This window comes from Sinohyriopsis cumingii, chromosome 5, assembly GCF_028554795.1.
Source record: "Sinohyriopsis cumingii isolate HCF-2022 chromosome 5, ASM2855479v2, whole genome shotgun sequence".
Taxonomy (NCBI): domain Eukaryota; kingdom Metazoa; phylum Mollusca; class Bivalvia; order Unionida; family Unionidae; genus Sinohyriopsis; species Sinohyriopsis cumingii.
Window position 1 is genome coordinate 45143240 of NC_142965.1, and position 25493 is coordinate 45168732.

Sequence of the window (25493 nt, forward strand, 5' to 3'; positions counted from 1 at the left end):
TGAGGGCGTTTATATGTAGCACCAAAAACAATACAGCAAAATGACGAAAAATCATCAAGAGCAATAATTCGTACTTTTTAATTTTTTAAAGTGTTTTGGAACTCCATTGTTTATCGGCGCCCAGATAGAAGCTTCACACATGCAGAACTATTCAACTTGAACTATACTTGAGACCACTGTGTGAAGGACGATTACACTTTCAAATAATATATTTAATATTACTTTCGTGGCTGCGTTTTATGATCATTTTTTTGTAGACAAAAAGGTTGTTTGCAGAGATCGCATCATATACTTTGTAAGTGATATTAACGGTCCACATCTTTTCTTCTCGTTTCAATATGCTTCGCGGCTCGTAGTGAGTGCGATATTATGTTTGTCATAATGTCGATGACCTGAAGTCCGCAAATTATGATAATGATATGTGGAGGGGTAACATTTTTACATTAAGTTTATTTCTAAGGAAAGAAAAAGATATTTTTTTAACTGTGTCAGATCTTTAAAAATCCAACCAAATTTCACAAGCATATGTTAAAATCAATACAACTGTATGATCGAACAGTTTCAGCTGACAATTCAATGGACAAATAAAAATTGTGTATCAGCTTTTCAAATAACTGCATACCTTTAATGTCTATTGATATTGGATTTTTCAGGCCATATGAAAACTTTTTGTTCGTGTGAAATATGAAGCCTACGTATCTATGACATCATTATAGACATTTTTATCTTACATTTGTATGTGTGATCTTTTCGGAACCAAATACAATAATGTCTGATTTTTCTAAAGTGGTTGTAAGTTTCCAGATTTTGGAATCTCTACTAAAATGTCATGGGTCGATTGCAGGTGAACATAATGATTTACGACAAGTATAGTATCATCAGTGTGTATAAGCAGCCTGATATTTAATACATTTACTAACTTCTACACCTAGTTACTAGTAGAAATGATTCAAGCTTATTGAGAAATATGAAGAGCAATAATGGAGATTGAAATTCTCTTTGCCTTAAACCTTTGTCACATGAGTTAAAACGGACAGTTCATTATGTACACAAATAGATGATTTTTTTTTATATCTGTATGAATACTACCACATTAAAATACCTTCCAGCGATGCATATCGAATACTACATATGGCAAAGACCAACTCTCCATACATTACCAATGGCAATTTTAAAGTCAACAAAGGTTCAAAAGAGTCTCTTCTAATAAATTCCTTAAGGCTGTGCAAAAGAAAGATTCATTTTATTGTCGAATAGCCATTCGTAAATCCAGATTGATTATGACAAAGTAATTTATTCTTGTCAGAAAGGAATTTAGAACAATCTTAAATTTAATATAGCATAAAAAATTCTTGAGCAAAACAGGTAACGAAAACAATCAGTATGAAATTTGTTTGTCGGTTTAATCACCATTATTGATTGAGAAACAAGATGGCCGCTATCGCTTAACCGGCTTGAACCAGCTGTTCCGTATTTTAGTGCCGTTTTCATGATATTTGTGCTTGCTGCCTGTTTTCATCTTCGCTATTGTGTTCATTATGTATTGGCTATTACATTCGTATGTGTTTCTTCATCTCCTAGTTTTGGAAACGAGAATAACTAGACTTTTTCTCAGCTGTCTTGCTCCACTGTTTTTGAACAAACTGCAATCACGTGATACTCGCCAATCAACCCGTTTATGCTACGATGGATCCCAAACCCAAATATACTATCCATACAAACGTACGCGAACGCATGCAAACCCCAAATATACTATCCACACAACGTCGCTAACGCGTACAAACCCTAAATGTACTATCCACACACGGGAGGAAGTAGAAAAAAACCCAACCAAATATACTATCCATACACGGGAGGAAGAAGAAAATAAAACAACAACCAAATATACTATCCACACAACGTACGCGAACACACATACAGACACACACACACACACAGACAGAGGGAAGAGGAAAAAACAAACCCCCAAATATACTATCAACACAGAGGGAAGCGGAAGAAAAAACCCCCCAAAATATACTATCCATACGGAAGGGAGGGAAAACAAACCCAAATATACTATCCATACAAACGTACGCGAGCGCATACAAACCCCAAATATACTATCCACACACGGGAGGAAGAAAAAAAACTCCAACCAAATATACTATCCAGACACGGGGGGAAGAAGAAAATAAAACAACAACCAAATATACTATCCACACAACGTACGCCAACACACACACACACACACACACACACACACACACACACACACACACACACACACAGAGGGAAGAGGAAAAAAAACAAACCCCAAATATACTATCAACACAGAAGGGAGATAATATAAACCCCTAATATGCTATCTACACATGGAAGAGGAAGAATACAAATCCCATACCTACTATCCACACAGAGGTGAGATGTAAAAAAGATAAACCCCATATCTACAATCCACGCAGAGGTAAGAAGAAACAAATATTCCAATATACACTATCCTCAAAGAGGGAAGAGGAAAAAGCCATAATATACTAATCACACAGAGGGAAGAAGAAAACCATTGTACAATATCTACACGGAGTGAAGAAATAACTCTTTATATATACTATCAACACAGAGTGAAGAAAATAACACATTGTTTTATTGATGGAATTTCAGTCCTTTAACATTCTTGAGTTTGGAACACTCATTACTAAAATTAGCACCTGACTCTTTGGTGCAGAATTGAAAGCACATGTTTCAAACAAATGCAGGTCCAGAAAATGCCGCGGCTCATATCCTTTCCTCTACACAGAAGCTGACATCCAGGTTTCATCTATACTGATAAATATAGGTTTGATCATGAGTACTCAAAAACTGTAGGCTATTGAACTTTGAAGATCATGGGGTTTGCATAGGATTAATATGGGGACTGAATTAATACCGTGACTCCTAGAACAAGGCGCGTTTTGGTGCTGCTTTTTTCCCCGCCTTAGATTTGTGAAAGCTCTTCAACATTGTTAGTCGCGTGTGCCACGAAACACAGGAGATCTCTTAATTTTGAGATATACAGCAAAATGTTAAGCAGTCAGTTGACAATAGATATCACAATACCTTTTTAATAAAATTGATGACTGAATGAAAACAATGAACATTTCTCTCATAGAATGTGAGGTTGTCTTAGTTATCTTTGTCCTATAATACCGCAAAAAATAACAAACCAAAAATGGTGTCCTACGTTTTTTCTTTACCATTCTTTCTTTCTCTCTCCAATGTAATGTTAAGTCTGCCCATTTCTCAAAACACTCCAGACTAAAGTACTGCCCGTTCTATTGTCACCCAATGCAGTAACACGTGTGTGTGTGTTAGCTTTCGCTTACATACATGTGTTGGCATCCGTTAGTCTCGAGCGACGATGGAACTGCGCCCATGAGAGATGTCCCAGTTGGTGGTTGTGCAGCGTCTGCTGTGGCTAAGTAGTCCAATGCGGGAGTGGCAGTCCCTGCTGCACTTGCTGCACTTGAAGGTTGTGTCAGGTGTTGGTTGAAGCCGCTTCTTCTTCCTCTGCGATCGTCTTTCATCAGCTAGCAAGCGTTGTTTGTCCTCTCCGGCTTTCAGACCAGTGATCAGAGCATGTCGCCAGCTTGATCTGTCTAGAGCGAGCTCTTCCCAGGTGTTGACATCAATATCAAGGGCTTTGATGTCGTGCTTACAGACATCCTTGAAGCGGAGATGTGGCCGTCCGATCGACCTTTTGCCAGAGGCAAGTTGCGAATAAAGAATGTCTTTGGGGATCGGTCCGTCATCCATCCGACGTACATGGCCCAGCCATCTGATGCGGCGTTGGCGGAGGAGTGTGATCATGCTGGGAATCTTGGCACGCTCGAGCACCTTGTTGTTTGTTACTCGATCGCTCCAGATGATCCCGAGTATGCGTCGGAGGCATCGCATGTGAAAGGCGCTCAGTCTTTTCTCTTGTGAGGCGTACGGAGTCCAGGTTTCACTGGCATACATGAGAGTGCTTAGCACGCATGCACGGTACACGGTGATCTTAGTGTTCATGGTCAGCATGCTGTTGTTCCACACTCTCTGCGACAACCTGGAGAGAGTTGTGGATGCCTTTCCGATCCGCTTGTTGAGCTCAGCATCGAGCGAGAGGTTGTTGGTGATGGTAGATCCGAGATACATGAACTGACTCACCACCTCAAGTTCGTAGTTGTCGATGATGCTTGGGGGGTCCGCGTCCTGAACCATCACGTTTGTTTTCTTTAGGCTTATGGTTAACCCAAACTCATTACATGCTTTAGCAAAGCGGGCCATCAGACGCTGAAGCTCAGCTTCTGTGTGGGTGGCTAGAGCAGCATCGTCTGCGAAGAGCATGTCCCTGATGGTTACTTCACGCACTTTGCTCTTTGCCTTCAGTCGTGCCAGGTTGAACAGTCTGCCGTCTGATCGTGTGTGCAGGTAAATCCCTTCTGTGGACGTCCCAAAGGCGTGCTTGAGCAGGACTGCGAAGAAGATGCGGAAGAGCGTGGGGGCAAGGACACAGCCCTGTTTAACTCCACTGCGGATGTCAAAGGGGTCGGTTGTTGAGCCATCATACTGCACTGTGCCTTTCATGTCATCGTGGAAGGACTGGATCATGCTTAGCAGCTTTGGAGGGCAACCAATTTTCGCCAGGATTGTGAAGAGTCCGTCTCTGCTGACCAGATCGAATGCCTTGGTGAGGTCTATAAAGGCCAGGAAGAGGGGTCTGTGTTGTTCTCTGCATTTTTCCTGCAGTTGCCTGACAGAGAAGATCATGTCGATTGTGGACCTCTCTGGGCGGAACCCGCACTGCGACTCTGGGTAAACTCTGTCAGCAAGCGTCTGCAGTCTGTTCAGGATGACGCGTGCGAAAATTTTACCCACGATGCTGAGAAGTGAAATGCCCCTGTAGTTGTTGCAGTCACTTCTGTTGCCCTTGTTCTTGTACAGGGTTATCATGTTAGCATCTCTCATGTCCTGAGGCACTGCCGTCTCGTCCCAGCACTGGCAGAGGAGGTCGTGCAGGTGTGTGAGAAGCACGCTACATCCACACTTGATGAGTACTGCTGTGATGCCATCCTTCCCTGGGGCTTTACCTAGGGACAGTTTCTCTAAGGCTTTCTTTAGTTCGTTTACAGTAGGTTTCTCGTCCAGTTCGGCCATTAGTGGGAGGTTTTCAATGGCGTTGAGGGCATCATTGTTCACGTGGTTCTCTTTGGAGTACAGTTCGGAGTAGCATTCCACCCAACGCTCCATCTGCTTGCCCTTGTTGTGGATGGTATCGCCTGTGGCAGACATCAGTGGTGCAGTCAGTTTCTTCGTGGGACCCATTGCTTTCTTTATGCCATCGTTCATGCCTCTGATGTTTCCAATATCTGCTGCTGACTGGATACTCTGACAGAGCCGAAGCCGGTATTCACTGACACACTGCCGTGCTAATCTCTGCACTTTGCTTCTGGTAGAACTGTATGCCTGTAGTGTCTTCTGAGAGGGGGATCACTTATATTGCAGGTGAGCACTGCGACGCTCTTCTATGGTTGGCATGAGTGTGGCAGAGTTAGCCTCAAACCAGTCATTGTTCTTTGATTGCTTCTTGCCAAAGATCCGTGTGGCTGTGCTGTATACAGTCTCTCTGATGTAATCCCATCTTTCTTTGGCACTGCCGTTGGGGGGTTCTGAGTCAAACGTCTTGGAAAGAGCATATGTGAATTCCTCAGCCTTGTCTGGATATGATGTCTTGCTCACATCAATGCGTGGTTGACCCTCTTGCCTAGAGTGGTGGATCTTCTTTGGCCGAAGCTTCATTTTTCAGCACACCAGCGAGTGGTCGGTGTCGCAGTCAGCACTGTGGAAGGTACGGGTAAGAAGCACACCCTTCATGGCTGACCGTCTTGTAATGATCAAGTCCAGATGGTGCCAGTGTTTAGACCGGGGATGCCTCCAAGACACTTTGTGCTGTGGCTTTGTCTGAAAGAATGAATTGGTGATGCTGAGTTCGTGGTACGAGCACATCTCTAGAAGGCGCTGCCCATTCTCATTCATCTTCCCAACGCCAAACTTGCCAAGACAGGAGGGCCAAGAGTCATGATCGGCACCCATCCTAGCATTGAAGTCGCCCAGCAAAATCAAATTCTCTTCCTTGGGAATTTTGTCGATGAGCGAGTTTAACTCATCATAAAACTCACCCTTGGTATCTGTGGCGGATCTTAGTGTGGGAGCGTATACACTGATCAGGTTGACAGGCCCATTTGTGGTGTGGAGGCGGAGGGATAGCAGTCTTTCATTTCCTTGTTGGCAGGGTTCTATCATTCCCAGCAGAGTGTTCCTGACAGCGAATATAACACCAAATTATCTGGCTTCATCTGCGCTCTTTACTTGCCAGAAGAATGTGTAGTTCTTTTCTCTGAGGGACCCAGAATCTGGTAGTCTTGTTTCCTGTAGTGAGGCGATGTCGACCTGGAGCCTTGCAAGTTCGTCGTTGAAGACTGAAGTCTTACGAACATCACTGATTATCTGGAGATCATCTGAAACCCCAGTCAGCATGGTCCGGACATTCCAGGTACCTAGCTTGAGGATTGAAGACTTCTTTTTTATTTTTATTTTGTTATTTCTTGGTGCAGTAGTTGCAGTCCGCTTGTCAGGAACTCGCGTACCTTAAGCCTTACGCACCCAGCAAGGCAGGCGAACTGTGGCGGGACAGCACCTTATTGTCTGGGGGCTGCCCAGTTTGAGGCGGGTGGTAGCTGTCCAGTGAAATATGTTGGTCTCTCCCACCGTCAGAAGCAACCCCTGGCGTCTGGCTCTACGCCAATCGAGCGGTGACTTATAACCGGTAGACTGCTGATTCCCGTGTTGTGTCGACGCTATGGAGCGAAGCTGGAGTGTCCTCTCCAGGGCGCAAGCCTGGGAAGGGTGATATGGAGAATCAACTGTTGCCCATGCAGCTATCCCCCCCTCTCCACGCAGCTGATGGATCCAAGGGAAAGGGCAAGCCGATACGTCATGGCACCAGCTGCGTCGCAGGAGTTGCCGAGATGACACTGAAATCAATGCCAAGTCGCCTTAGGGACTCCGACTCCGGATTTTCTGTTGGGGTTTACTCCCTTAGCCTTTCCTCTAAGAGGGTAGAGTCGCAAGGCAGCTAAGGTTTGAAATCGGAGTTTACCTTCTCCTAGATGGGTGACCACCCAAGGTTAACGAGCCCCATCTGCCCGAAGCATCTGGTTTTGAGGCGCCAGAAGCTCACCTGTCATCCCTTCTCCAGTCAGTTTAAACAGGTTCCGCCACTCGTGAAGGCCTGGAGCTGGATTTGGTTGTCAGAGGCTCTATCAGACGCAAGCCATTGGGAGATTTCCAAGGGAAGTGGGTGCTTACCTCCCACAACCGCCCCCGGCGATGAAAACCCTTGAAACCCTTGAAACACATCGTTTGTACAAAACCTTAATTACAAATAGAAATCATTGGCGTGCACCATTTAATTTAACCGTGCAGATCGCTAGAAAAAACCTCTAATAATACATTTTGAAAAGTGTTGTGTGAAACGGATCGCCATTATCACTTGGTGTCTGCTTTCTTCTTCGAAAATAGATCGTTTCGTCTTGACTATAAAAATTTAATTTGACTAAGTTTTACGCACTACTTGAACTCATACATTTCACGTTGTAGGTGTAAGCCGTCGTTCTCAGTTTTCTGGAAGTTCGTTTTCCGTTTCTCAAATGTGATACTAGCACTGGTCAACAGTGAAATCATTACTGACTTGAAAAGGCCCTAATCTGTAGTATTTTGGTGTGCCGAACACGAATATAACCGTGAAAAATTTGTATTGGCTCTCGTTTTGAAGATATTCATATACCTCATTTTCTATGTTTCACTGTGTAAATTTCTCCAGTAGGACTGCAGCAACATACGGAATAATGATGTAACATTGCATAATACCATCATGCTCACATCATCCACAGTTGATTGCATCATTTTCTGATGCAATGCAATACTAATGCCATGCGGCTGCTGAAGTAAGTTGACGTCAGCAGTGTACTATACATGTGTAGGCCTATTATACTAATGCCAGGCGGCTGCTGAAGCTGACGTAAGCAGTGTACTATATAAAGCCCAATCAGATAGGTTCAGCATTTAAAATATTTTAGACGTTGTGCGAGACAGTTCAAGCTACTGTTACATAAAACTTATTATTTTATCCATTTACGTACAATAAAGAACAGTAATGCCTCGAAAGTGTGTTAATACCGCGGACAATTTTTGCTATATTTGTGGGGAAGTGACATTTGCCAACCAGAAGAAAAGTATCAATTCTCAAGTGAAGAAGGCATATCATCTTTACTTCGGATGCAAGGTTGGTGACCAAGACAAGCCTTGGGCTCCGCATATATGCTGTGCTACATGTACAACACAGCTTTCACAGTGGTTGAATTGCAAAAGGTCATCAATGCCGTTTGCAGTCCCAATGGTGTGGAGAGAGCCAAGCAACCACCTAAATGACTGTTACTTCTGCTTGGTTCCTCCTCTTTCCGGCGGAATAACGAAGCGAAAGAAGTCGAGAATAGTCTACCCAAACATTCCGTCTGCATTGAGACCAGTTCCACATGGTGAGGGACTTCCTATTCCAGAACCTCCAGCAGAATATTCTCTTGATTCATCTGACGAAGACAAAGGTGAGTCGACCTGTTCTTCTCCTGGTCCATCAGCATGCAGTGATCCAGATTTTCACTGTGGTGCATCATCAACCCCACACAGAATAACACAGGAAGAACTAAATGACCTGATTCGTGATTTGGACTTATCAAAGAACAAGGCAGAATTGCTAGGATCAAGACTCCAACAATGGAATCTTCTAGAAGAAGATGTCACAATTACTGCATATCGAAAGCGCCACCAGCAATTGGAGCCTTTCTTCAGAAAGGAAAGTAATCTGATATTCTGTTCCGATATTGAGGGCCTCATGAATGCTTTAAAAATCACTCATGACCCACAAGAATGGAGACTATTTGTGGACTCTTCGAAACTGAGTCTCAAGGCTGTGCTTTTGCACAATGGAAACATTCTTCCATCTATTCCAGTAGCGTATGCTGTCCACATGAAAGAGACATACGATAACTTAAGGCAGCTACTGAATTCCATTGAGTATAACAAGTACAGCTGGCACCTCTGTGGTGATTTGAAGGTAGTTGCCCTTTTAATGGGACTGCAGCAAGGATATACAAAATACATGTGTTTCTTATGCGAGTGGGATAGCCGAGCAAGGGAAATGCACTACATGAGGAAGGAATGGACTCACAGGCAGAATGTAGCCATTGGAGAGAAGAATATCCAACACCCAGCTCTGGTTGAGGCTCAGAAAATCTTGCTACCACCCCTTCACATCAAACTAGGTTTGATGAAGAACTTCGTGAAAGCCATTGACCGGACTTTGCCAGCATTCCGATACCTGCATGAAAAATTCCCTCGACTCAGCGAAGCAAAGATTAAAGAGGGAGTTTTTGTGGGTCCTCAGATTCGAGAGCTTTTCAAAGATGACCGGTTCAACAACTTGCTGGAAGGTGACGCGAAACAAGCATGGAATGCTTTTCGCCTAGTTTCTACAAACTTCCTCGGAAATGTTAGGGCAGAAAACTATAAGGAACTAGTAGAAGACATGTTGATGAAGTATAAGAAACTTGGCTGCAATATGTCTCTAAAGATTCACTTCCTTCATTCCCATTTGGATTTCTTTCCTAGCAACTGTGGTATTGTTAGTGATGAACACGGCGAACGTTTTCATCAAGATATCGCAACAATGGAACAAAGATACCAGGGAAAATGGTCCACTACAATGCTGGCTGACTACTGCTGGACACTCCTCAGAGATGCTCCCGAATAGCTGTACAAGAGACAGGCGAAGAAATCTAAGATGTAGTCAATGACTTGATTTTTTATAGGTAGGCTATTACAGTTGACCTTTTACTATTGGAATGCATTTCGTTATGTAAACATTAATTTCTTGCAGATTACAAAAAAACTAGAGCCAATTTTGCAATTTGACTGTCATATTCGTGTTCAGCACATAAAAATTGATAAGAATTGACTAATTTTTTTTCAGTAACATGACTTTTGTAAAAATTTGTTGTCCAGTGTAGTTTTTATGGACCGAACGAAATTTCTTTTGCTGTGAATCAGGACTCGTGGTTTTGTGGCATAATTGGAGAGCATTGATTAAAGCTCCAATATGTCGTCTTCTAAATCGCTGACACGGATTTGAGCTAACACTTCAGCTCTTGTGTGAGGCGACACGGCACGTCATTGCCTTTTACTTTCTCAACGAAATCGTTTCATCTTATTGCAAAATTACATTTGACTATGTTTCATACGCAGCAGGTCCCTGTATATAGGGAGAGTGTCTTAGAGTCAGAGTATTCATTCCACTCTCAAACGATCAAGAAGAAGACGGAAGAGTCAGCACAGATCGACCTGCTGGTCAAATATTTGCTAAAAGTCATACGAAAGCATAATTCACAGGCGAAAGTGGCAACAAAACTTACTCTTTTGGTCGTTGATTTGATGAGAGTCATACGAAAGTGTAGAAGTGCTAATGAAGTTTGCTATATCTGCAAAGGTAAATGGGTATTTTTCCCCAGAATACCTGCTTCGTCTAAGAAAGAGAGACAAAAGTCAAGATACCTATTATCGTTGTCGGGAGAAAGGACACTGGGATTCAGAGTGCCCTACGAGAAAAGAGAAGAAACAGAAACAAGACGAAAAAGAGGAGAGGGATTCAGAAGAAGAAGAAATTGAAGATGAGAAAGAACTCGTGCCAGTGAAGACATGGAAATGGAAAAATTGACAATGTAAGCCGATGCGTTGGCCTGATGTGGAATTTCATACTACCTTCTAAAAGAGAATAGACCAGAAAGAAATATAATAAGGATGGTGTGTTTTGTTTTTACTCACACTTCATGAAATTGTGCTCTTTCACCTCTCTCTATCCCTCTGGATCATGTTTTAGTTAGAATTGAAATGGAAGGATGTTTTCCTTCACGCACGCTCTTTAGGCATGCAAGTCCGTAAACAATAGTCAATCTATTCATCCATCATTTTGTGTCTTGATGTTTCCTAGAATCACACACTGATGCCATAAAATAACGGGTTAAATGGGTTTTGTAGTGTTGGGGGTGGGGGTGGGGTGTAGGTGTTTAGTAGAGTTGGTCATTGCAGGTGAGGGCTTAGGTGCTTTCAAAGACCTTTTTCTTCTTCACTCTGTGTTGATGGAAGATAATGGGTTATTTTCTTCACTCTATGTTGATAGTATATATAAAGGGTTATTTCTTCACTCCGTGTGGATAGTGTATAATGATTTTCTTCTTCCCTCTGTGTGATTAGTATATTATGGCTTTTTCCTCTTCCCTCTTTGAGGATAGTATATATTGGGTTATTGGTTTCTTCTTCCCTCTGCGTGGATTGTAGATATGGGGTTTATTTTTTTACATCTCACCTCTGTGTGGATAGTAGGTATGGGATTTGTATTCTTCCTCTTCCATGTGTAGATAGTATATTAGGGGTTTATATTGTCTCCTTTTTGTGTTGATAGTATATTTGGGGTTTGTTTTTTTTCTCTTCCCTCTGTGTGTTTGTGTGAGTGTGTGTGTGTGTGTGTGTGTTGGCGTACGTTGTGTGGATAGTATATTTGGTTGTTTCGTTTTTCTTCTTCCTCCGGTGTGTGGATAGTATATTTGGTTGGCATTTTTTTTTTCTTCCCCCCGTGTGTGGATAGCTTATTTTGGGTTTGTACGCGTTAGCGACGTTGTGTAGATAGTATATATGGGGTTTGTATGCGTTCGCGTACGTTTGTATGGATAGCATATTTGGGTTTGTTTTCCCTCCCTTCTGTGTGGATAGTATATTTTGTTTTTTTTTTCTTCCGCTTCCCTCTGTGTTGATAGTTTATTTGGGGGTTTCCTTTTTTCCTCTTCCCTCTATGTGTGTGTGTGTGTGTGTGTCTGTATGTGTGTTCGCGTACGTTGTGTGGATAGTATATTTGTTTGTTGTTTTATTTTCTTCTTCCTCCCGTGTGTGGATAGTATATTTGGTTGGGGTTTTTTCTACTTCCTCCCATGTGTGGATAGTATATTTAGGGTTTGTACGCGTTAGCGACGTTATGTGAATAGTACATTTGGGGTTTTTAAGCGTTCGCGTACGTTTGTATGGATAGTATATTTGGGTTTGTTTTCCCTCCCTTCCGTGTGGATAGTATATTTTGGGCTTTTTCTTCCGCTTCCCTCTGTGTGAATAGTTTATTTGTTGTTTTTTTTCCTCTTCTCTGTGTGAATAGTATATTTTGGGTTTGTTTTTTCTTCTTCCCTCTGTGGTGTGCGTGTGTGTGTGTGTGTGTGTGTGTGTGTGTGTGTGTATTGGTCTCTGTTTGTCCCTATAAAAGTCCCTTTATCCCTATGAAATACATTCTACCTACCTACCTACAGTAGCGCGTATTCAGGTCAACCACTTGCAACACTCTTGCCATTTATCCCCTAGTTTCCGGTACAGTGACGTCACTGACGCTGGAAATTTTGAGACTATAAATATGGACATGGGGTTTTCCACAGGTTTTGGCTATACATATGTACTAGAGTTCATAAACAGGAACGTCACTCAAGCTGAGGCTATGAAAAGATAGTGGGGTTTTCCAAAGGAATAACCCACAAGTTGTAGGTATAAATAGATAGTGAGATTTCATAGGAATTTCAGCTGATTATAGCTATAAATAGATACATGGGTGTTTATCCACGATCGTCACACAAGTTGATATTGTAAATAGTTACTAATTTTATACATTTTAGTCTAAACCATTGTAACTTAATTTTCGGGGATATGTTTTAAATTATTAGACATTTTAGCGTTACTTTTAGTCACATTCATTTTGTCGTTGAGCATTTTCTTGATTATAGCTATTTATAGCATCATTACAATTATGCAAATTTTTGAACACCCCAGCAAAATTTCAGGTCTTAGTAATGCTTTATATATAAATCTCAGGCTTTTACTAGTGTATGTCTGTCTCTGTCTCTGTTGTGTTTGGCCCTCTACCATCATTGTCCCTAGACAGGCCCACCATGCTAAATTCCCCTTGACGCTATACAGACCCACCATGTTCAATTCCCATGGACGCTAAAAAGACCCACGATTTATTTCCATGTTCAATTCCCCTTGGCGCCAAAGTGCCGGGCCTGTATATCCCATGTTAAATTCCTCTTGACGCCAAAGTGCCGGGCTAGTTTTCCCCATGTTAAATTTCCATTGACGCCAAAGTGCCGGGACCCTATTTTAACATTAAAGTTCCCTTGACGCTGAATCGCCCCCACATACTACTATCATTCATCTGCAGCTTTTTACATGTCATCCATGATTTTACATCAGAAATGCACCCCTCTACACCTTGGATGGTAGCATCAACTTCAGTTGGGTGGCTAGATTTGTGTATTTGGGTGTCATCAGCACACAGTTGGTGAGACACTGGATGATGATCTATGACACTTGAGAGCGGCTGAGTGTACATAACGAAGAGAACAGATGCAAAAACAAACCCCTGTGGAACACCACAACATAGATTAACTGGGCTGGAGTGTATTCCATTTGTATACACAATATGTGTCATGTTGACCAAGGACTTGAACCACAGTAAGGCTGTATCATGAATATCAAATAGATGTTGGAGACGGTGAAGTTATATATCATGGTCTATTGTGTCAAATGCTGCAGACAAATAAAGGAGGGTGACGACTGTAATCTTTCCGCTATCCAACGCAGAGAGAATGTCATTACCTACTTTTAGAAGAGTAGTTTCAGTACTGTAGCAAGGGCAATATGCAGATTGTACATTGCTAAAAAGACTGTTTGAATTTAGATAAGATACATGCTTGAATAGAACAACCTTTTCTAAGATTATTTTTATATGAATGGGAGATTAGAAACTGGGCGGTAGTTCTTTAAATCGATATGGTCTAGTGTTGGTTTATTCAACAGTGGCTTTACAATGCAGTTTTGAAAAGTGATGGGAATTCCCCGGGTGAGAGAGAGCTATTAATAACATCAATTAGTGAAGGCAATACTGGATCTAAGCACTCAAACAGCAGTGATGTTGGAATTGGATTAAGTTTGTGTGGATAATATATATTTTGGTGTTTTTCTTCTTCCCGTGTGTGGATAGTAGATGTTGGGTTTGCGGATAGTATATATTAGTTTTTCTTCTTCTTCCAAGGAGTAGATAGTAGATGTGCTTTTTACTTTTCCCTTCTGTGTGACAGTTGATATTTGGGGTTTTGATAGTATAATTTGGGTTTGTTTTTTCTCCTGCTCGTGCGTGGATAGTATATTTGGATTTGTTTTTTCTTCTTACTGTGTGTGGACAGTAGATTTTGGTTTGTTTTTCTCCTTCCCATGTGTGTGTAGTATATTTTGGGGTTTGTAAGCATTCGCGTACGTTTGTGTGGATAGTAGGTATTGTGGTTTTTTCTCCTTCCCGTGTGTGGATAGTATATTTGGTTTTGTTTTTGCTCTTCTTCCCATGTGTGGATTTTATATTTGTGGGTTTTTTTATTTCTCCTCACCTCTGTGTGGATAGTAATGTGTGGTTTGTTTTTCTTCTTCGCGTGTGTAGATAATATATTTGTGTTTTGATTTATCTTCTTCGCGTGTGTGGATTGTATATTTGTGGGTTGTTGTTTTTTTTTCTTCCCGTGTGTGGATAGTATACTTGTGGTTTGTTTTTGCTCCTTCCGGTGTGTGGATGGTAGATTTGTGTTTTGATTTTGCTTCTTATCGTGTGTGGATGGTATGTTTAGGTTTTTGATAGTATAATAAGAGTTTGTTTTGTCTCCTTCTCGTGTGTGGATAGTATATTTGTGGTTTGTTTTGGCTCCTTCCCATGTGTGGATAATATATTAGTGGTTAGTTTTTGCTCCTTCCCGTGTGTGGATAGCATATTTTGGGGTTTGTAAGCGTTTTTGTATGTTTGTGTAGGCAATAGATATTGTGGTTTATTTCTCCTTCCCGTGTGTGGATAGTATATTGTGGTTTGTTTTTGCTCCTCTTCCCGTGTTTGGATAGTAACATTGTGGTTAGTTTTTGCTCCTTCCCGTGTGTGGATAGTAGATAATATGTGAAGTGAGTGATGGGGATGTTTTCCTTCACATCCGTGCTTGACAACTATAAAGTCCAAGCGTTCGTCGTTCGCGCCATTCTACAGAATAACCAAAGAAGCCGCCTCAGTTTTATTTAACAACTTGAAGGACTGTTGGTATTGGATAGTGGATGGCTCGTATGTAGCGAAAAGGCTTGAGAAGGAATGGAGGCATCCAGTTACCAAGGATTGATGTCACAAGACAAGTAACCAGTCTCAAAGTAGCCATGGATCTTGTGAAAGACATGATAGAGGAAGAATTGAAGAGATTAAGAGGCATCATTCACCCTCAGTATGTGAGAGTGTGAACATTGAAGGACGCGCGATATTGTAATGAACGTCAGGTGATTTTTACAAGATATATTTAATTTCACATATATAATTCTATGTCCCACTCTTTTTTCCACATTGAAGTCAGTCCGGTGCACACTTGTTTCTACCATTGTTGCAAAATTGTTATCAATCTCCTATACCGTGACGTCAGACGCTATACAGACCCCACTTTCCGTTGTCCGTAAACAACCCCATTATCCCCCATGTTCAATTCCCCTTGACGCCAAACAGCACCAGGGTGATTTTTAAAACCTTTACGCCAAACAGCCCCCCCCCCCCGCAGGGGGGGGGGGCTGTAATGTATTTTCCCATTGACGCTATAAATTTTGACGCCAAATAGCCCCGGGGGATCTGTAATTCTAATTCCCATTGACGCTAAACAGCCACTACTTATACCCATTGCTTCATTTGCATACCCATTCGATTACCATGCATGCCAAATTATTTACTATGCATACCCATAGGCATACAATGTATACCCATTGTCTCATTTGCATACCCATTCGATTACCATGGATACCCAATTGTTTACTACGCATATCCATAAGCATACAATGTATACCCACTGCCTCATTTGCATACCCATTCCATTACCATGCATACCCAATTGTTTACTATGCATGCCCAATTGTTTACTATGCATATCCATAGGCATACAATGTATACCCATTGCCTCATTTGCATACCCATTTCATTACCATGCATACCCAATTGTTTACTATGCATATCCATAAGCATACAATGTATACCCATTGCCTCATTTGCATACCCATTCCATTACCATGCATACCCAATTGTTTACTATGCATATCCATAGGCATACAATGTATACCCATTGCCTCATTTGCATGCCCATTCCATTACCATGCATACCCAATTATTTACTATGCATATCCATTATTTCACTATTCATACTCATTTATTTACTTTCCATACCAAAATGCTTACACCACCAAGGAATGGTTAGACTTCTCTTCAAACTGTCGTGATTATTTAATGTTTTTGTTTCGCTCACTGAAATAAATCTAGCGGGAAGAAAAGAATGAAAGTCGATGTTGCATTCAGAGAACAAGAAACGTAAGTGTGTTTTTGATGTATTTGTTTAATGCCCCAGAACAACAAACAATGACAAGGTTGGGGTGCTTTCAGATTACCGTTCACATAATGACTAACATCATTTTTGTAATATATTAGTTTATTAGTTATTACATAATGAGATATTGAGATGCATCTTTGTCACACAAATTAATATCTCCTCAATAGCGATAAATGGTACCACCACCTGTGGCAATAACAACTATGCAATTATTGTATTTTTTCCATGTATGTATGTATGTATGTATACATAAATGCATACGTGACCTTTCTTATTTCCATATCTATTTAACTTACCTCTCTCTCTCTCTCTCTCTCTCTCTCTCTCTCTCTCTCTCTCTCTCTTTGAACAAACTGTACACGAATGTAAGCAATACTTCAGAGCTGCCATTAAGTACACTGTTTAAAAGAAAAACTCCAATCAATAAGAAATAGATCCTGCCGTTCTGTGATTCTATCCCAAATCAATGTTTACTCGTTGAGGGTGGGGTTGATTTATTTTTGGGAAGCGGGGGAGGGGGGCTGCATGAAAACAGTACAAAAAAATAAAGTATTGAATGTAGAAGAATGGTATGGAAAAGCGGAATTGTCGTAAAATCTGAACCCTACCTTTTATCGATGTCTATACTGTTAACTGCATTACAGTGGCAAACAAGACTATGCAAAATCAACGTTTTCCGCATTTAAAAATGTATAACGAAAAGAACATTTTTTTAATTGTCACGTATGGCTTAGGCACTCGTGTCGGTACAATATTTCCGTTTCACTCGGGACATATTTCCTTATATATACTCATGAAAACGTTCATCTCCTCTATGTCGTTTATACGAAGCCATGAAAAATATATTTTTATCTTTTTCATTTTAACATTTTGTATTAGATTTTATGTGTGCTATTTTGTGTTTGGAGCGGACTGAGAGTCTAATGCAAACGGATAAAGAAATGTTGACGACACAGTACAGCGGCAGATTATCACGTGAGTCAACCCCTCGTCTGATGAGGTGAGACTCAGTAGCGTTTTTGGATTGTTGGTTGATTGGTTGGTTAGATGGTTGGTCTTTAACGGCGCTTTCATCACAGTATTGGCTATATCATACCGAGGATAGGCGATAAATGCCTTCCCATATACACAATTTCGATTTGTCTATTAATTGTGAGCTGAAACTGTTCGATCTGACCTTTGTACTGTTTTTAACATACGGTTGTGAAATTTGAGGGATTTGTAATATCTGACATGGTTGAAAAACTCATCTTTCTTTCTTAAGAAGTATACTGTTATGTCAATGAATGTACCCTTTCACATAGCATTATCATAATCTGAAAACGTATCATCGACATTATGATTAATTTAATACCACACTCAAGACGACCCGCAACGTACATTAAATTCAGAGAGAAAAAACGTGCACCTTTAGCATAACTTCCTATGCACCTGATGTGACCTTTAATGTGAATAGTTCTGCATATGTGAGAAGCTTCGCTCTCAGCGTCCGTGAACAATTGAGTTCCAAGACACTTAAACTACGAATATGAAGGCCTTTAGTGGCGGTAGGTAATAGTTTCTCAACAAAGTGTATTGTTGCTCTTGGTGATTCTTTTTTGTCGTTTTGCTGTATTGTTTTGGTGTTACATATAAGACCCTCAACATCATTTTTATTCTAGGATACGGATCTAGGCACTGCACGCATTTTGAACGGCTTTGGTTTGTGGTCCAGACCAAATTGTCCGTCATACTCCTCGATACTCATCGTCATATTCTCTGGCGGTAGAAGATGAAATCTTTGAACCAAAGCACTGACAAATAACAGTAATTCCGTCCTGGCAAGTGATTCGCCCAGACAGCGTCTTCTACCTGAAACGACAAAAGTAAGGAATCCTAGAGGTGGGTTACAGAAGACAAAGAAAAAAATCTTTAAAAACTCTAGAAATCCAGGGAAAGTGTGACTGCCAAAAAATGAAATATGACTAGAGACGTTTATCAAAACATTAAATTCTGTCACCAATCAAACCCAGTAAATGTCTTAAATTTCCAACTTACTATTGTATTCGCTCAAATAACTCAGAGAGGTCATCGTCCACTTGTTGCCATTTTAAAATTATGCATACAATGCAAAGTGATGCTGGTGCTTCATGATCGGCTGGAGTTCCTCTATATACCCGTCCATCCAAAGTAGACTGTACGCATCAACTACGTTACCGTGACAATTATGCGTCAACCACCTTACCGTGACAGCTATGCATCAACCATCTTAACGTGACCATTACATATGAACCATATTACCGTGACATTTATGTATCAGCCATATCACCGTGACAATTTGCATGAACCACTTTGCATCCACAATTATGCATCAACCACCTTACATGGACAGTTATTCATCAACCACCGTGAGAACTGATTTAAGGTTCCTTTGAATATTTAGTTCACCTGAACAGATATCCAAGCCCTTTTGGATTTTTTATTTCGCTTTATTAGTTTTTGTAGTTGTCCACTTATTCGTTTTGTCAGCACGATTAGTGTGCTGACATCCCTATGTATTTGAACAAATATATTGTTGTGCCCATTACATGATTCTTTCATTCATATATATATATATATATATATATATATATATATATATATATATATATATATATATATATGTGTGTGTGTGTGTGTGTGTGTGTGTGTGTGTGTGTGTGTGTGAAATTAATATATTTTTGTCTACCCATTATATGAATTTTGCATATTACAGATATTCTTATATAGGTGACATAAATAGATATTTTTGCCCATCAGATGAATTTTACAAACGACTTTGCTGCCTTTCTATATGACATGAGTCTACTTTTGTGCCCATTAAAGGATTCTTGCTTATTGCTAACTTTACAGGGATTATGTTACTAGTCTTATAGGTATAATCACACCACCCTAAGTCACAGGAATTTGTTACGTGTCTAACAGCTACAATATAACAACCTTAAGTCACTGGAACATGTTATCTATTATGGATTATTTGCCTTAGCCTTAAGCCTCGGAAAGTTAAAACAATTGGTGAAAGTGTTTGAAATATTTAGAACCGTTATGGAAAAAACCCCACCTAAAATAAATAGTTACTACTTATTTTCTCTTTTTTGCGCTACATCCTTTTCACAAAGTATTCCTTAAAGTACGATGGATCAAACGTGTTTTTGAAGAAAACGGTACCATATTTTTGCCTGTATTTGTACGATGAGCATTCGCTCACGATAAGGATTTAGCGGACAAAAGACAGATGAGTAGAAGATATTTACTTCAGCCGATTTTCCTGTTTGACAGCTGTGAACCGTTTTGATTTCTTTAAGCACTTCGACCCAGAGACCCTTTTCAAAAATGTCGCGTAAGAGTTGTCTCCCGTACTGCTAGATTATTTAGACATTTCCATCATTTTCTTTAGTGACATCGACCTAGCATTCGAAAAGGGAAGAATTGTGATATAGAATTAGATACCATGAACGGTTCAAAGTGACCACATGGTGACATTCTTAACATTACACGCAAGATGATGCATCAGACAAGCATTTACAATTAACTTTAATCGGATACCGTCTAAAATAAATGTAAGCGTAATACGTCTTCATGTAGCATTACTGCTGACGTGGTTACTATGAATACGGCAAATGTTCTTCAGCCACGTAACAAAACATTGATAAAACTAGCGTATACAATTAAAACCTGACGTCACAAAAACTTGCCTTGATTGAATGGTAAAAAAATTAAACTATTCATCGATTTAATTTAATGAGCTTTTTACCGTTTACGTTTTATCCACAAATAGATATATATATATATATATATATATATATATATATATATATATATATATATATATATATATATATATATATATATATATATATATATATATATATATATATAACACTAATTGATGAATTCTTCGATAAAAGAAATGACAGAAAATCTGCTTTCTGCAGCATTAACAACATACATTATTTTTTGGTGGGGATGGCTGTTTGATTAGAAGTTTTTTTTACTTTGCTTTGGGTTTGGGGTTTTCCCCTCAGAATTCCCATGCACTCTCTCTACTGATATTTAAATAGCTGATAAAAATTACATAAGTGACATAATTTATCTGATGTAAGTTTCAACCTTCAAAAGGACATTGTTAAGTAATATAATACCTAGAGGGGTTGCGCTCGAGTTGATGCCCTCGGAAAAGGGATTCTTTTTGTGAAATATTTCTCTATTATAATGCATTTATGCTAAGATGTTAATTTTTACTTCAATTTCTCTCACACTAGAACCATTAATATCCATTAACTGAGTTAAGAAGGCTGTTTGACTAAATTAGTCTATTATTTTCCTATGTACCAATACACGTGGAATACATCTTAAGCCTTTCGTTCGATCAGCGAGATTATCCAATGCACGTAACCTTTGATTACTGGCGATTGTAACATTTGTCTTTTGTTGCAGTTTAGACGTCACGATAATGCCAGAAAAAGTAACCCATGAACTCCTCGTATTTTGTAAGCAGCGATGATGAGATTGAGCTTAAATTTGAAATTTCAAAAATAAAGGGACAACATATTTACAGTTTCAAATGATGAGTTGACCTTCATACGACGAGCTGAATGCATACTGTTCCCGTTAACAAAGAAACGAATCTGTCAAATCATGCAAACCCGCGTGAAATAAACTTTCTGTATCTATTTATTTTACTGTTTATAATAATATATTTTAAGATGATGCATCAGATTCCGTATTAAAATAACTTTAAGCAACGTAATACTGCTTCATGTAGCATCGCTGAATCCGATACCGTTCAAAACTAACGTTAAACGTAGCAACACTGCATCAACACTGTAATACCGCTTAATGTAGCACCAATGTTTACTTGGTAGCTAAGATCAAGGCAGATGTTCTTTAGCCACGCAACCAAACATTGATAACCACCGTATCTAATAAAAACCACGTGGTCCGTTTTGAAGAGAATTTTTTATCTGTACATGACGTTTTAAGTCTAAATTGTAATGTTTATCTTGTAAACAAATAATATTATAATGTTTTTTTCTAATAAAATGGAATGCATCTCACCCTTTTTGTATCTCTGTAGCCTGTACAATTTACAAAGAACCTTTTGATAGTATTATCCATTATTAACTACTTCGATTCAACACACCTAACTTTTTTAAGCTCACAATCTGAAGCACTGGCTTGTAACAAATATCTGCATGATTGGTACCCTGTGAATTTTAATAAATAAAGCAAAACGAGACACTGAAATTCAATGCCAGTTATAAATTAAGCCAGGTTCCCCGCTATATTTATAACGGATAACACAAGTGTAATAAAATGAAAGACCACATCATTTTAATATAACTAACAAATAGCACAATATATCCCCACCCAAGGAACAAACGATTACGAAGAGACTGTTTTTGTCAAGGAAACATTACAGCAGACTCAAACATAACTAAACACAGTGCAACATGTGCATATAACTAATTTGTAAAATAAAAGAATTACTACTTACAAGTTTATATATATATATATATATATATATATATATATATATATATATATATATATATATATATATATATATATATATATAGCATGATCTACATAGTTTATATTTATGGCAAGATGTATTTAACAATTTATATTTCGAGCAAGATCTACATTCGTATATACCTCAGCTGTTAAAATTTAATAAACGGAAAAGAATTGTTTTCCTTTTGATGCCGACAGTTTTCTGTCACTTTGCAGACATGAAGTGCCGCTAAATATCGTCTTCAAATTACAATGGACTAACTGTATTTATGCTTACTTTATTAGTGCCCTCACCCCATCTTTTATTTACTCTAGATAACGCATACCTGCAAAGAATGTAACAAACTCATGCGGTTTATGGAGAGTCCCTTCCTTGGAAAAGAATCTTTCTGGACGGAATACATCTGGATCTCCCCACACATCAGGATCAGACAATATAGAATCCAAATCTGGAAGCACAAATGTGTCCTTCGGAATGGTGTGACCTTGAAATACGACGTCATGGGGTACTGTATGAGGCAAACTCAAAAAGGCAACTTCAGCATGGCGCATGATTTCAAGGAGAAAGGCTTTTGTGTATACAAGATCACGTTTGTCCCGTAATGATGGCAACCTTTGCAAACCCACGCTGTTCCTTATTTCTGAGTATATGCGATCCTGAACATCGGGCTTGCAAATGAGGTACAACGTCGACCATAGAACAGTGATTGCGGTCGTTTCGGTTCCCGCAAAAAATAAATCTCCAACTACTTTGCAAAGCTGTTCCTCTGAAATAAAAGAAACTGTTACTATGTACACTCGAATATTTTGGGAAAAGAAACGTTTACAATTTATAGCCATCTTTTGTGAAGAATACATCATGTCTTGGGACGGCATTAACACTGATAGTGATGACGTAAACTGAACTATGTGATATTTATAATGTCAATCTCCCCAAATGTGTACAAAGCTAATGATTTAAACTCCTGACATGTACCTTTATAGCCTTCCATTTCATGTAACGATTATTCCGTATAAACAGAACTCAACAAATTACCTTCTGCGTTTGAATAGCCACAAAACGATTGCTTTTCGTTTATTAAATTGTAATTTTTTATGTTTGACCCTAGTTACTTCCATCTTTATTAAAGATTAATTGTTCTAAACAATGAAATCTTATGCATGCTCTGAAAGACCAGTGAAATGAAATAGAAAAGAACGAGGTATGTATATGCTTATGTTAAAATTCACATTTTGCATCAACAGCTGATGAGTATTCCTCGACGGACTTTGGGAGCAAAATGCGTTCTAGAAAGGTAACTAGATAAATAAATAAACAGCGGAGACTGGAGCCTGGAAACGGCTGTTTGTGGTTGATTGCATAATAATGTGACAGCAGGCCGAATGAAATTCAATCCAACTTTATTTTAAGGTCATTCCAGACGCAAATTATCAGTTTTCGGGCTTGTGAGTAAAACACACTGGGTATTGTTGTGGCACAACAAGATTAATGTAAAATAATAGTATGTATTCGATTGGTAATAAGAATGTAACAATACTGTGATAAGTATCGGTAATATCGAGACTTCCGTGTCCTTAAACTAGATTGTATCGCTACACTCGTATCGCGATAGGCATGATGCAACCAGGGAACTTTAGAAGTATCGGTAATATCGAGATTTCCATGTCCTTAAAATAGATTGTATCGCTACACTCGTATCGCGAGAGGCATGATACAACCAGGGAACTTTAGATAATCATGTCATCTTATAAACTGACTGGGATATGAAATATGACAAAACTGTTAGATCTTTTGCTGGTCGATCTTTTATCATCATGCGTCAATTTTCTTTGAAGTTATATCATAATAGACCTGTTTTGATAACGAAATATATTTTGCATGTATTCAATTTTTTAAAGTAAGTAATACTAAGAAGTTACCAAATCTTTGTGACAAAGTGAGGCTTATCATATGTTGCGTACCTCAAAGGAACCTCGCAGTATTGACCTAGATACATATTAGATCGATATACAGCCTTAATGGCTAGGACGATATAGACGCCACGCTATAAAATGACTAATTCTTTGCTGTTACATACATGATTCATTTGAGCACTCTACTTGCGCGAGTAGGAGGGTTTTACAGTTACGTATTATCTATCAGTTCCTTCGGCAAATTTGGTATATATTTTCAAGTTATCAAAACTGCTTATAAAATCAGATATTTACAATAGTTGGGATTCTATGGTAATAAACCAAAAAGAAACAAAACCAACATGTTTTGTAACACTTAACATGCAGTATATTTTAACATTATCAGAAGAAGAAGCTGTTCACAGTTACAGATGATCCTTCAATTCCTTCAGAAAAGGTTGTATATAGTTTCAGATCATCAAAACTGGTTAATATATCAAACATGTACGAGCTGTTCTGAAATTCACACCTACTTGTAAATGTAGTTGCCTCGTTTTTATCCTTCTGCGCTTTCATCTCCTTAATATACGCACTCACGAAATCTTCCACTTTACTTTCATCATATTCTTCCATATGCTTATCTAAGATTTCATGTACATATTCTTCAACCAAGTCAACATTTTGCAGACACTTCTTCATTTTAAACAGATCACCAGGTAAATATTTGAGGAAAGGAAAAAAGTTCATGGCAGAGGTACTTCCAAGATTTTTCATGTTCTCGCTCATTGCTGTCAACATTTTCACAAATCGAGGATCGCCATGGTTGAAATGTCCGCCAAACGCTAGGGAAGCAATGACGTTAAATGTACTAGTATGGATAATCACAGAAAGATCAAATGGTTGTTGGTTTTGTTTATCAACTGAGGACAATAATGCTGAGACTTCTTTGTGTATCCTTTCCTCCAAAATTGATTTCCCCATGCCAAAATTTCTCAAGGTAATAAGAGCAAATTTTCTATATTCCTTCCAGAGATCACCTGTTGACAAAACCATACCTGTAAGGATAAAAAGTCATTCTTAATTCAAGATTGTATTCCAGGGAAATAATTTACTTAGCGACAATTGAACTTGCTATGATGACAAAACTTCATCATTAAAATTCTTAGGTATTCGTTTTACTTCAGACACATTATAACACGAATGGTGGCATCAATTTTACACACACACACACACACACACACACACACACACACACACACATACATAAATACATACATACATACATACTGTGACGTTTACTCAGCCCAGTTCGTAAGTCGTGTATAAACTAAGTTATTAGTACAAGCCATGTTTGACGTCTGAACATAGCCGCAGGCTAGATTTAATCTCTTACGCAAGGTTACCGTAACCAGAGAGAAGATCAGGCATCTTGAATCGGCACAGGCGTTAGATTGAGCGACTTCCAACCTAGGTATTACAGCTTTG

The 25493-nt window shown here is 39.3% G+C and overlaps 1 protein-coding gene and 1 pseudogene across 1 annotated transcript; both read right to left on the minus strand.

The window, feature by feature from the left end:
• Positions 1–18237: 18237 nt before the first annotated feature.
• Positions 18238–22667, minus strand: LOC149799060 (methyl farnesoate epoxidase pseudogene; annotated as a pseudogene).
• Positions 22668–24410: 1743 nt separating this feature from the next.
• On the minus strand, positions 24411–25061 carry LOC149799061 (cytochrome P450 2H2-like). Its single transcript, XM_089958127.1, has one exon. It carries the CDS (start codon positions 25059–25061, stop codon positions 24411–24413), a length of 651 nt encoding a protein of 216 aa, XP_089814253.1.
• Positions 25062–25493: the final 432 nt, after the last annotated feature.

Bases quoted from the DNA above. Each gene is read 5' to 3' on its own strand.
- LOC149799061 (XM_089958127.1), bottom strand. From the start codon at position 25,061: ATGGTTTTGTCAACAGGTGATCTCTGGAAGGAATATAGAAAATTTGCT.